The sequence below is a fragment of the Vidua chalybeata genome, chromosome 7, assembly GCF_026979565.1.
Source record: "Vidua chalybeata isolate OUT-0048 chromosome 7, bVidCha1 merged haplotype, whole genome shotgun sequence".
NCBI classification, from domain to species: domain Eukaryota; kingdom Metazoa; phylum Chordata; class Aves; order Passeriformes; family Viduidae; genus Vidua; species Vidua chalybeata.
Genome location: NC_071536.1, coordinates 13,268,123 through 13,281,943, shown reverse-complemented (window position 1 = coordinate 13,281,943; position 13,821 = coordinate 13,268,123). Strand labels below are relative to the sequence as shown.

Here is a 13,821-nt window from a genome sequence, read left to right as displayed (position 1 = left end):
AGTGTAGAGTCTACTGGGAAACTGTCTGCATCCTTGCTTTGGACTTGTAATATTTGTGTATATACATATAGGAGTTTTCCATCATAAGTATTCCATGTTAGATGTCCTATCATGTGCGACACTGTATTTGGACAAAACCCAACTGGGAATTCCTTGGCAGTTGGAAGTAATGAGAAGCTAAAGAATGGAAAATGTTGGCAGATGAGGGAACCAACAGGGTTACAACAGAAGCTCAACCAAAATCCAAGAAAAGAATACTAAACTCTGGAAGGATAGACTAAAGAAGTTGTGAGCAGCTCTTATGTCACACAGAATAGGATAACTCTGAGAGAAATGCTGTAATTAAACTATATTTAGTTGTGAGTCAGTAGACACAGTGGGAAATCACTTACTGCAAGTCTTACGAGATGCAAAAAGCACTAGATACCATAGAAAGAAGTTCTGAAATCAGTCATATAAGGTTACTAAAAGAGGGCAAAAAAGAAGGTGTGAAATTGTGAGCTTGATTTGGCAACAGGTAGATAAGTGCTGATCCAGGAATTAGTTTCAGGAAACCAAACAGCCTTTGTGAATTGAAGCAGAAGTGTCTGTAAAAGTTGGAATCTGGTCAGGGCCCTGTCATGTTGAGCACAGTTCCTGTGTTTAATAATTCTCACTATTTTTTTTAATACTTTTATTGTAATTACAGATTTCAGTTTTCTTACTTATGTCAGTTACCTTTAGCCTTGTCTGTACCATCCCCTATTGGGAACAGTAGTCTTTATGCTTCATAACAAGCATGAAAAATGCAAAGAATAAAAGGATGTTATCAACACTCTAATTGTTTTATATATGCATACCTTTTTAGAAGCTTCAATCTTGCCACATTGAAGAAATAAATATTTGCATTGTAGTCAAGTACTTACACTATTTTTACAGCATTTGTATTTTCTACAGAAAATGTTTAGCTTACTATGACACAAAGTTAAAATTATTTCATGCAACTGAATTTATTTTTAAATCTGCATTTTAAAAAATATTTTTAATAATGCCTTCACAGTGATGCTTAAGGCAAATTATTAGACTTCAGTAATTATTCAGGGCCATTAGCATTGGGTTTGCAGGCCCAGAGTGTGCTGTATCAGTTTCATGAGAAAGAACTTCTAAGAGAACCACTGGTACCTGACTTCTGCAGGATGCTCTCTAATGAGTGTAATGCCTGATAAATATGGCATGAAGAATTGATTTGAGGAGCCAGGAGTCCCAGAGTTAAAGTGTTACCAGGATTGCTAATAGCCTAATCTGAGTTTGAGATACCCATTATCATAGGTTGTTTTTAGTAATGAATTCCCATCAGAGCTATTTTGCCACACCAGACTTACATAATGGTGTTTTTTTATTTGTAGCAATGATATTTTTGTTTTGATATATGTACCAGTATCAGACCTTTTAATGATTTTTAAAAACTTTTTTTTTTTTAGTTGTAAGTATACATTAGAGGCTTTGAAAATGCTAAGAATTCTGGATCACATTAAGTAAAATGCTTCTCTTGCATATTTGGTGGAGCCAGTTAACATCTTTAATTGCTTTGCTCTCCCTGGGCATTATGCTGCAACCCTGATTGTAACAGGGTGAGATGTGACTGGGGCACTGAGGTTATTGCAGGATGTGTACAGGCTGGCTAAGATTAATTTAAAAAATCCCAAACTGTAAATGACACATTATGGAAAAATTTTATGCTTCTGAAATTTTTCTTGCCAGAGTTAGGAATAAAATAAGAATGAGAAAGGTATCTTAAAAGGTGAAGGTAAGAAAAAGGGTAGTATGGAGTGTGTTTTGGGTTCTGCATTGTGTGTTTTCTTTTAAGGCACATTATTGCTTTTGGAAAAAACCTGAGTATTTGAAGTTTGTGAAAGTGATTATACACTCCTGTCTTCATAACAATGGTGTATTTGTTCAGCCTTACATACACTCTATTTACACTTTTAGATAAAATGGAAAAGCTATTTGAAAATGGTGATGAACTAAAATACATTTACTGTCAGCAAGGAAAGTTCTGAAGCCAAGGAGTATTTTTTTTTTTTTTTGCATATTTAGAAGGCTGGTAATCTAATTGTAAAGCTGAAATACAGGGGATTAGATTGCAGAATGAAATTCCCCCTTCTATACTGCACTCTGACTTCCAGTGTACGATCAAACCATTTACTGAACACAAACTGCTTGATTTTTTTTTTAAACTAATGTACAAGGAAAATAAAAATGGTTTGAAAATGCTAACAAAACCCCCAAACCTACCGATAGCAATAGAAAGAGTACTCAGATTTTTCTCATCTTTATTTATCCTTTCTTTGACAGTGACTTGTTATCTTCCAATTATGTGGAGATTCACTATGAAGATGGAAAACCAAAATTTTCTAAGGTATTGTGTTCTTAAATTGTCTTTCTGAGGGAACAATGCCAATGAAATGTTTAAAAAAAAAAAAGAGAAAAAATGTTTTGCAAGACTTATAAACTTCAGAAGTGTTTTTCCACACGTAGACGGTAACTGTGATCTCATCTTGTACAGGTATTTCAGTAATACAAGAGGAACTGTACAGAAAAGGAAAGCTGTGTTTTGGGGTGAGGAGTAGGCATTTGTAGGTGGTAGTAGTGAAGACGATCCATTACTGCCAGGACAATTACATCATGTAAAATATAGGAGGTGGAGGGGTTGAAGTCACCATCAGATTAGTCTTCATTAACTATTTATGTGTCCTTAGCACAAAGTGCAAGGAGAAAGAATAATGGTAATGTAAGACATTTAAACAAACCCAAAAGCCTTCCAGTGACTTTTGTTTGCAAGAATGATACAGCTGTGAAACAGAAAATGCAAGATTTAACTGAAACCTTAACCTCTGGAGTTATTACAAAATCAGCATATTGCTAGACATCCAATTAATTTTGTCAGACTAGCTCTCAAATTGAATTCAGTGCCAGAGGCTATTGATCCAAAGCCAGATTAAAGTTCTGCAAGGTAGTTCAGCCCTAAAGGAACCAGATCAGTCTGTTTGTTTGTATTAAGAAAATAAGGACTGGAAGATTCCTAGGAAGGTTATAAACTATATTTGAAGGGAATTATTTTTTGTATTTGGTAGAAATGCCAAAATATTTCTTGCAAACATATGTGTGAATTATATCTGTATTTAGAGTGGAGGCAAGCAAACATTCTGGTTGTATTAAAGTCTTCAGAAAGTCAGGACTGTTGTTTGTCCAAGTAGATGTTTGGTTTATTATTTTGCCCTGCTGTAGAGAATCTCAAATAAAATAATAAATGGCAGATTAGGGCAGAATTAAACAATTCCATTGCAATGTAATTACTGAGATATGCTGTTTTGTTTTCTTCCACTGAAGAAGAAAAACAGTTTCATGTTACATGCAAAGGAAGTTGTTCCATTAAGACTCAGTATTCTGCAGAATAGGCAAAAAATGCTAAATGATGCAAGAAAACAATTCCCTCTGGCATTTAGACAAGCTCATGCAATTGTCAGCTGCAGCACTAGCATTGAGCACTGCGGTTGCTGAATCATGAATCTGACTGGAAAATTATATTAGAACTTCAGACTCAGCAAATGGGCTACCTTTGCATGCTGCAGTAACTTGATCCAAACTTCCTAGGGGATGTTTTCTGAATTGCTTTCTTTAGAAGCGATAATAGAGCTCCTGAGGTCACGTTAATGTGTAAAAGGCTTCATTATAGATAATGAAAAGACCCCAGAACCCCACACATTTTGTGTAGGAGGTCAAATAAGGACTGTGTCCTGGTCCTTTGCAGTGTCTTGTAATACTTTTTATGCCCAAGTAAAAGGTTGTTTTGTTTCCTAATGTGGATCTAAAGAAGTGAGAGCTCAATGAAAAGTACAGTCTTTTCTAGAAAGAGGTAGTTAATTACAAAAATTACTGAAAAACAAACAGCAATTTCTTTACTCAGATGATCATGTTTAAATAAAAATCTTGAAAAGCTTTGTGTAAGAAACATAATCAAATTTAGCTGTTAAAAAGTATGTTTTATGCACTCTCACTGATGGAAGGGTAAACACACAATGATTACTTTCTGTGAAGTACTTTGATTTAATTATACACAATAACCTGTAAGGAATTTAAATCAGAATCTGAATATCTCATTGAGTAAGATGCAAAATGGAAATAATGCTGTCATAGACAAAGAGCGTTTACATTTTTTGTAATGTTTCAAGTTACAATCATTACATAAAGAATGTGTTTAATATGCATGTTGGAGTGGACATGACACAAGAATTAAAATATTTTTATGATGAATAGTAGTTTTTTCAAGCAATAGCTGCGAGACAACCACACTTGAGGGTTTTGAATAAAATTTTTTGATAAAATGTTTTAGTTTACTGAACTTATTGCTGATAGACAGAAAAGACAAGTACATAAATGAGGTAAATGTGTATTGTTAATTTTTTTGGCATTGGTTTTAAGCAGCAGATATTAAATCAGAATAATTTTGTGTGTGTGATTGTTTGTTTTTAAAAATTATTAGGGGGGAGAACATTGTTACTACCATGGAAATATCAGAGGTGTGAAACATTCCAAAGTTGCTCTTTCAACTTGTAATGGACTTCAGTAAGTGCATGTTCTCATTTTTTAAACAAAGCTATGTCTTAATATGGAAGGAACTGAAACACTAAAGGCTCAACGATTTTTTTTTTGTTTTGAAATTTTTCTTAGTATCATTGGAATTAGTGTTTCGATACTGTCTCATGAAACCTTTGAATATAATAAGTGTAGCTAAATATTTCCCCAGATGACTTATTATGGCAAAGGATAAACAAGAATTATATTTCAGCAGTTTGTATGCTCAGTATTCATGTATAATTCTGTCATAGAAAAAAGGATCTTTTTGTTAGATTGTACAAGGAAAAAATGCAAGAAATTAGCATTAGTTACTGCTAAGTGCAGCTCAGCTGGTGATTATGTTTTGCATGCTCAGGGTGTGTTGTAGGACTTCCTTTTCCCAACATCAAATCTTTACCCTTTTTGGTAATTTATCATGGCATTGCCATTACCTTTAGTGTTAGTCCATTAAAATGTGCCAGATATCTTAATAATCCCCCAATTCTTGCCTTTAGCTAGAGGTGGTACTAATGAATATATATTTAATATTGTCAGTTTTCCAGCCCTAAGTTTGGTTTTGTCTTATCAAAATTCATATCGTGGAGTCAAACTGATTGCTTTGTGATCCTAAATATCACTTCTTTCTCTCTGTGTTCTAGTGGCATGTTTGAAGACAGTACTTATTTGTACTTGATAGAACCAATGGATCTGACCCACACTGCAGTAAGTTTATTTTTGTCTAGTTTGTTTGGTTTAGGAAAGTGCTCAAGGGATAGCAAATAAAAGTATTAGAATAAATCAATAAGTGATATGTCTCATGCACACATATGAAAATGAAGAGTATTTTAAAACACTTGATTTGAATTTGTTTAAGGTGGCAAACATGTAATTATGATTTACCTATGGTTTTTCTCTGCTTTTCTTTAATCCTTTGTTTCCTACTTGCTCTTGATCATTTAGACACTGGGAACAGACAAATAAAACTGTTTCCCATAGCACATGGTTATGGACTGTCAAAAAGTGTTTATCAATTTGCTCTAGTACTTGAACTAAAGTGTTTATAAATTCATTGAAAGGATCTCTGAAACTCATTTGTACATTCCTCTCTAAATAGTTGCATCAGATTGCTCTTGACCTGCCATGATTCCACAAAAAGCATAATTCAGTAGATAATTACATCTGGGTGTCTTAAATTTTGTATGTCTTAAGTCAGTGATCATTGTACAGCTTAAATGATTGTGATCCAGCATATTCAAATACAAGATTATGCTGGATCAGCATATAGGACTGCATTTATGCAAGTATTTTGCTTTTTTTTTTTTTTTTTGTGTTTCATGTGTACAACCATTTCTAAAACTTTAGCTGTTAATACAGCTGACAGAGTTTCACAGACAGCAGTAAAACTAGGTATATTTCTAACTTCTGAGTGATTTTCAGTGAAATTATTTTCAATATTGAGACAGAGAATTCTTAAGGTTTGTATCCTGCTTGCTCTGTAGGATATATTGCAGATGCTGTGCCACAGTTCTCAAGTTTGTCTCGCTCTAGTATGTGTATGACAGTATGTGTATAGTATGTGACAAATAATTAATGCTGCTGACCCAACATGTTGTAGTGACTGCAAAGCTTAAATTAGAGTCTGAGTAAAGATCTGCAAAATCATTGACTTATAATGTCAAAAAAACTGGATCAACATTCAGAGGCCTTGGTATAATTTGGACAGTCAATTATTGGGCTACAAATGAAACTTCAGAGACATGGGAAAATATTACCTCTAAAAGAATCAGTCTCCCCAGGAACAACAGTACATGCTGCCTATCTACGATGTAGCACATGTTCGTAAAGGTTGCAATTCTAAAAACTGACAACACAGACACGGTAAATTCATGCAGATTATGTTTATATAAGGAAGAAGAAAATGTAGCTAAACTGTTTTCTTGCTTGGGTGAACAAAGGAAACCAGGATATCTCTCTGAGTGGTATTTCAGTAAAGGTTGTAAGTAGAGCAAAGTTGTAAGTTCTGGTTATAAAAATGAGATTCCATTTACCAACTCAAGGTTTCAAGTTTAACTCTAAATAAGAAAACAGATGAGATGCATAATTTTCTCAAAACTACTGGAAATAATACAGCTACAGAGAGCTTTCAGAGGCTCATTTTTTAATTGCAGTATATGAGATAAATATCTTGAACACAGCCTTCAGCATGTACTTTATTCAACTTGATTAATCTTAACTATAGTAGATACTATATAACACTCCTTCTCCTTCCTCCCAAAATCTAGCAAATAGATGCAGTATTGTCCTTCAGTGTGCTATGTATTTCTTATGGAAGTTACAGAACAGCAGCAACCTACCTTTTGAAAAGAATTGTTTGTTTTGGCAGCCTCTGCAGAGGAGGTGTTATGGAAGAAAGGAGTTGTTTTCTAGAGTAGATACTCAAGTGTGATAATTTGGAGTATGTCAGATTTCTAACGAAAATATGCATTAAAAATCTTGTCCTTTTAAAGTGCGGAATACACCAATAAAACAGGGTGAAAGGATCCTCTTAAGGATAGTATATTGATTGGTTTCTTGCAATTTGCTGCAATTAGGATTTTTTTCATAAAGAGTAGTAGTTGCTTTTCATCTGTGGAAGGAAGATTTCAACCAAATACAGACATTCTAGTTTGATTTATTGGAATAAGGGATCTGTGTTCTCTAACCCTAAGGCTTTTAAAGGACTTTTAAAGGTAATCTCAAAGACATCTGTGACACTTTTTTTTTTGTAGACTGGTCAATTTGCTGAAGCAGAGAGCCTCTATGGTTTACTCAGGATTGCAAATAGATGGCTTCAGATTCGTACTATCCCAAACTGGTACTATAGTTGCTTGCATTTTATAGAAAAAATAATAAAAATTATAAATACTGAAAGAAGTGCCACGTTTTCACTTGATGTTATTAATTAGAAGAAAATTTCACATATTTTTCTTTTTAGGAAAGTAAAAGTAGGCCACATATCATCCAAAGAACTTATGGAACACAAGCCTCCAAGCAGTTGCAGGACCTTGGTATGTTTTTGCTTGTTATGGGTTTTTAAATATTGGAAATAATTGTATATATAACTTGGAAAATCTGAGTATTAGGCTAGCAGTGTTTATAAAATTGCTGATTATTTAGAAAATCTTGAAAAATAGATATTTACTTGCCCTTTTTCCCAATTATTGCAAAAGAATATAGATTTTTCAAAAGGCAGCTGTAAGATTTTCATCCACAGGCCTGTGTTTAGCTTTCCTCTGAAAACCACTGAATTTAATCTGTGATATTAATGTTACCTAGGCAATGAGATGGAAGAAAATGTATGTTCGAAGCCCAGGTTATCATTACTTCACCTCTCCTTGAATGCTTTAAAATTTCTAAATTACTTGAGTTTTGATATGTCTTATATCTTTTTAAAAACAAGCTTTTGAATAGCAAGGGTGTTTCTAATTTTTGTGATCTTAATCTACTTTTGGTTTGGACAGTGTGCATTCTGAAATTGTAATTTTTACAGAGACTGACTCCAGTTCTGAATGGCCTTTTCTGTCTGAACTGCAGTGGCTGAGGAGAAGAAGAAGAAAGAGAGCAGTAAGTAGAAGTGTGACCCTGAGTTAAGACCATTTATAAAACCAAACTCACTAATTTCTGTATTTTTTAATGTCAAGAGAATATAGTGCTTAGGAAACAAGTATTTTTAGAAGCTTAATATTATGTAATATTGTCACATAATACAGTTATCAATTGAGAAAAGAAGACTTTTTTCAAAAATAGAAAATTTGGAAGAAAGTTGATAAATCTTATGAAGTGACAGTAACGTTATGCATCAATTAAATAAAAATTTAGTAGTGGAAATTACTTTAGAATTTTAATTTTTTTGACAGCTTGAGAATAAAGAATAATTTTGAATGAACTCTTGCGTTTATAGATATCTGACTTTATTGTCACTTGGCTCATTAAGTAGCACGATTAAATCAAAAATCCAAATGAGGACACCTAGAACTGGTTACTGGGAGAACTTAAGTGGGCAATCCTCATGATCTTGATATGCATATGTATCAGTTAGGGGAATAATTGAGTTAAAGGAGATTATTCTGAATTTCTTCACTGAGTTGCACAATCCACACCATATTTTTGAGGGTGCTTATGTTTTTAGTAACTTTCTCATTCAATCTGTGGTGAAATAGTACATAATAAAAGGAGGAGGGAAGCAGTGGTGGTGTCTGCACTGAAGCAAAAAGAGTAGAACCTGAACTTTCTTAGATATGTGGCTCAGATACTCAGCCAGCGTCTAAGTTACTGGAGCTATGATTCTTTATCCTACTTGCATTTCACAATCAGTTGTTTACTGGTTTATATACCCTAAGCAAATATATATTTAATATGTATATATAATAAAAATCAGCTGCAGTTATTTTTGAAAATAACTACATCTTCATGATTTCTCAAATTTCTCTAATTCATCAGTTATCTCGTGGTGTCTTTGAAGAAATGAAATATCTGGAGCTCATGATAGTCAATGACCATAAAATGGTAAGTATATAAATTCAATAGTAAGCTTCCCTTTGGTGACAATTTGTAGGCTGATGTGCAGCCTACAAATTGTCACCCTTTTTTTGGGCCCATGATTTTATTTATCAGCAGCTATTAACATTCGTACTGTGAGACACACTGTAGGCCATATACCTAATGATGTTTAATGTTACCTAAGAATTTCTAGGGCAATTTTATATTCAAAATGAATCTAGAACGCTTTGGTATCGTATGGATAAATTAATATGCCCATAACCAACAAAGTAAAGCAATAAAACATTTTTGTCCAGAGGAAACACACTAAATATTCTAAAATTACATCCTATCTTTGAAGTTATATAGAAAAAGGTCAGAATTTGTTACTTTGAGCTTAGTTTTACTAATCTAAATTTTAATGCAGCAAAACATGTAGACAAAACTCTGATTATTCTTCGTGGCTATTCCATACTTATAAAGAAGAGTGATAATGCAGTGCAAGGTAAGTTGTTTGTTTGATTCAGAAAGTGTTTGTCATTAAAAAAAACCCAAATGCATGGGGGTAGGAAAGCCCATTTTTTCCCCTTCTTGTGTTGAGAGATGACTGGAAAAAGTCAGATTAAGTGATATTTGTTGTAAGCATGACTTCTTTTTTTTAAATCAAATTTTGCTGATACAATAGTTTCCACTTATTTTATTTGCAAGTAAAGAGCTTTTTATGTCTCTCACCCTGCTGCAAGTTTCCCAGTGCTTTATGGAGTTGTGGGCTCTGTTGTCAACACTAAAGGATGATATTTAACAGCAAGAAATTGAAGATATCAGGATAGGATACTGCAATTCATACTTGTTCCAGTGCTGAATAGACAGATAATGTACCCTCCCCTCACCTGTCTAATAAATCATAGAAGTAGTCTGGGCAAACATAACTTATATTTTATCTGTGTTAATTTAGCACTGTGGAGGGAATTTGAATGGGTGGAAAAAGTAGGACAGAAATTTCATGAGCTGTTTTCATTTGTAAAGCCACCTGTTAGGAAACTACTCTTAAGAGTGTTCAAGTGTTGGTTATTTAGGAGTAGGGCACAGTAACTGAAGTTATGGCCATTTAGTTGTCTTGTTTGATGTCTATGCTTGGTGTTCCTTATGAAGAGAAAATATTCCTATGTCTGTCTCTTTCCCCTGGCCTCTTGTATTGCAGGCATGCTTGAAGGTGTTCACTACACTTATTACAGACACTCTTGTCTCCTCTAAAAGCTTTGTTCTTTTAGGAACAGTGTTTAACCGCATTTTGTGGTATATTGCTATTGATTCTAGCATTTTAATTCTTTCATGAAAACCAAGAACATCTTCCAAAGCATATTATTTTACCTTTCCACTTCTGGAAAAGTTTGGAATTGGCTCAAAACAAAAAGCCAAAGCCAGCCTTTCCTCCTTCCCCATTGTCATTGTTCTCTGGGGAGCAGTCCATGGTATAATGCTTCTTTCAGTGTACATCCTAGGCACCTACTAGCACTGGACCTGAGAGCAGCTACTCAGAGGAGAGTCTCTCCTTCCAAGGCCTCTTTTTAAGTACTGTGTTTCATAGAGAGAATAACTGACACTTTCATAGAACACTGTGAGGCAATGAGACTTGTTGCTTTTAACCAGTAGTTGAAATTAGTAAGTTTTTTGATAAAGGCTTTTTTCCCCTGTTTTAAGCAATTTCACGTTCATTTTCTGTGAAATTTTGAAGACCTATTTTTCCTATCTTCAGATCATACTGTGTAATGTAATCTTGGTTTATAATTTTACAGTTTCTTGAAAGTCATATGGATTCATGTTCAGATACCATAGCTGCATCTTTAAAAAATTTAACTTGGAACAGAAAGGGCTTGTGAGGCAGGATGAGGAAAGACATTAAACCATTGTAATGACATGCACAGATATCATGAAGCAGAACTTTTAATACAGCTCATCGAGGTCTATTAAAAAAAAAATTGAAGTTAGAATTTAAGATATTTAGCTTAACTCTTTTCGTGTTCAAACACATATTTACTGTTACCATGCGCTCCCTCTTCCATTTTGCCTTTTCCTCTAACTCCTGCGGCATGTCATAAAAGTGTTGTGCTATTGTAGAAAAGGAGGCCTTTGCAAAGAGCTGTGCACAGGATAAGTGGTAAATGCTTCATCTTCATGTCTTATAATTAAAGTCTGATATGTAACTCATCAGGTTAAGTGATTTTAATGGGTAAAGTGTCCTGTCAATTTTGAGCTCATGTTTATGTTCATGTTTACCTGTAATTTTGTCTCAAACATTTGAACTCTGATTCTAAATACAGTATTTCTTGTGGTTAAATGCTCCTTTTACAGTTGGGAAAGGCTGCATAGCATACATGGCTTCCTTTATCTTCCAGGGATTCTTGAATATGAGATATAGGCTGTGATCTGAAAAGTTTTTTTAGTTTTTTCCTTACTCTTTCTTAAAATGTTAATTTTACGTTCATGCTGTAAAAATAAAGAATTAGTAATAAGTATTTAAGTTCTCACTGTGCTCTACTTTCTCTTCTTTTAGTTCAAAAGGCACCGTTCTTCAACTGCATACACAAACAATTTTGCGAAGTCTGTGGTAAACCTTGTAGATGCTGTAAGTATCAATGTTTCTTCTGAAAACCGATTCACTGACTTCTACTTTAGCACTGTATTAAAAACGTTATCATTTTCAGATACCAAATTTCAATTACACTTTAAAGTGTACTTCTAGTTCTTCTGCAGAAGAATAGCCTGGAGTGAAGGTATAAGAAACTACCAGATTATCTGTGGCATTTTTCTGAAAGCTTGCAACAGTCAGAGTTTGCCTTTGGCAGGGGTGATTTCATTATGTGTCACCAATTAAGAATGAGATTTAATCAAATTTATATTTGTAACTAAATACAAGTGATTGAAACTGCAAGTATAGCTCACAAGGGAAACATATGTATTGGAAGAAAAAGTGAGTGTGAGTAAAATAATCTGCTTTATAAATCTCTATTTATAGCTTAAAAACAAACAAAATGCCACTGTACTACATTATAGATGGGTGGAACTGACACAGATACTATACTTGTATCTGTGCTAAATTTAAAACAATTTTGCATACAGCATATAAACTAAGAGTAATATTTGTGGTAAAATTAATTTGGGGTTTTTTGTCCTCTCTTTGATGCACATATAATGATCACACATGTTTCAGAGCTCTGTATGTAGTGAAAAAAGGTAGATTTTCTAGTAGGGATGAATACAAAAGCTACCAGAAAATACAAAATAGGGATGAATACAAAAGCTGACTCTGAGTACCTTTTCCATGTGACATTATTGATACCAGTGGAACTGTGTGATATGATGACATTGTCAGCAGTTTGACTCTGAGGAAACAATGCAGTATTTGTCCTTACATATAAAGTGTACTGGATGTATATTGAGAATTTCGGTGAATATATTTATAATGCATGAAAATATTATAAAGTGGTTTTGGAAGTGTTTTGGAATATTTTTCTATAATCTGAAAAGCCAGTAGCCTAAAGAAAAATTACTAGAGCAGATAAAAATGTAAATAATTGTAATATTTCTGCACTTTATATTGGACATACCCAAAGAAAAGGTGGCATCTTTATTTTTTCCTCATCTGATAATTATTTCTTTCTCTTTGTTCTGCATTTTAACAAAAATTATTTCATCCATCTTTTCTTTCTATATTGTCTGTTTTTTCCATTTTTATGTGTGTATGCAGAAATACAAGCTTCATTCTTGTGTAGAATTCAGTACCTTCATAGAAATCTTACAAAATGACATCTTAATGGCTTTTTATTTAAATAAAGCATGAAAAAGAGCAGGATTTTCTGCCGTGATATTCCCTTGCATCCATGTGGTGTGGGCTGTATTTCTTATTGATTTATTATTGGGAAAAGGATAATGGCCTTCAGAGGCCTCCAGGTTCTCTGCCCCTTCTTCCATTCTTTTGTTGCTGTTTGCTTCACGAAATAGAGTTTTCCTCTCAACAAAGAGAAGTAAAGTCTTTATTTATCCACCCCTATATCATTTCAGGCAGATTAATTTCATTGGGTTTGCTCATATTGTAAACCATTTTCTGTGTATGTTCTCAACCTGTCTCCCTGAGACTGAAGCATGCTAATACTCTTTTCCTTCAAAGGTCTTGGACAAAACTGAGCTTAGCTGGTTCCTATCTCTTGTTTTTATATTTATCTTTTTTTTTTTTTCTAAGCTGAATATTATACATTGACTTTTTAATAAGATTAATGCTGCCCTGATACAAAACTGGGTTTGTGGTCAGGATGAATAAAGAATGCATCTTTTGTAGATTTGTGCGTTCTGCATAACCTTAGTTAATAAAATTTGATATTTTTTGAACTGAACCAAAAGACAGCAGTAGTTTTATGTCAGAATCAAGTATCGTGCACAATGTTAAAATGCATATTTTAAAACTGTTTTGTTATTATTAATGCCTGATTGTTGTTTCCTTGTCTATTGCTACAGTAACATTAAAATTTGTAGTAAAATCAAGATTTTTTCATTAATTTTACTCAAGCAATGTGAGAATTAAGTGATCATAATATATAAATGGAAATCCAGCATTAATTAAAATTTGGATTTATTGGAAAACTGGGAAATTATTTAATCTCAACTTTAGAATTGTCTTTGGCTACTCTTTGAGATCATTCTTTTCTTTTC

The 13,821-nt window shown here is 33.6% G+C and overlaps 1 protein-coding gene across 10 annotated transcripts in view; it reads left to right on the top strand.

Moving 5' to 3' along the window:
* The window catches only part of ADAM23 (ADAM metallopeptidase domain 23), a 71,474-nt gene that overhangs the window by 21,937 nt on the left and 35,716 nt on the right, over nucleotides 1-13,821 (top strand). For all 10 annotated transcript variants that reach the window (XR_008431790.1, XM_053947354.1, XM_053947350.1 and 7 more), the window contains exons 4-10: nucleotides 2,335-2,398; nucleotides 4,523-4,605; nucleotides 5,256-5,319; nucleotides 7,571-7,643; nucleotides 8,126-8,199; nucleotides 9,076-9,141; nucleotides 11,669-11,740. Coding sequence is in view for 9 of the 10 variants with exons in the window: in XM_053947354.1 (XP_053803329.1) it covers nucleotides 2,335-2,398; nucleotides 4,523-4,605; nucleotides 5,256-5,319; nucleotides 7,571-7,643; nucleotides 8,126-8,199; nucleotides 9,076-9,141; nucleotides 11,669-11,740 (496 nt within the window). In the remaining variant the exon portion in view is untranslated. The remainder of the gene's footprint in view (nucleotides 1-2,334; nucleotides 2,399-4,522; nucleotides 4,606-5,255; nucleotides 5,320-7,570; nucleotides 7,644-8,125; nucleotides 8,200-9,075; nucleotides 9,142-11,668; nucleotides 11,741-13,821) is intronic.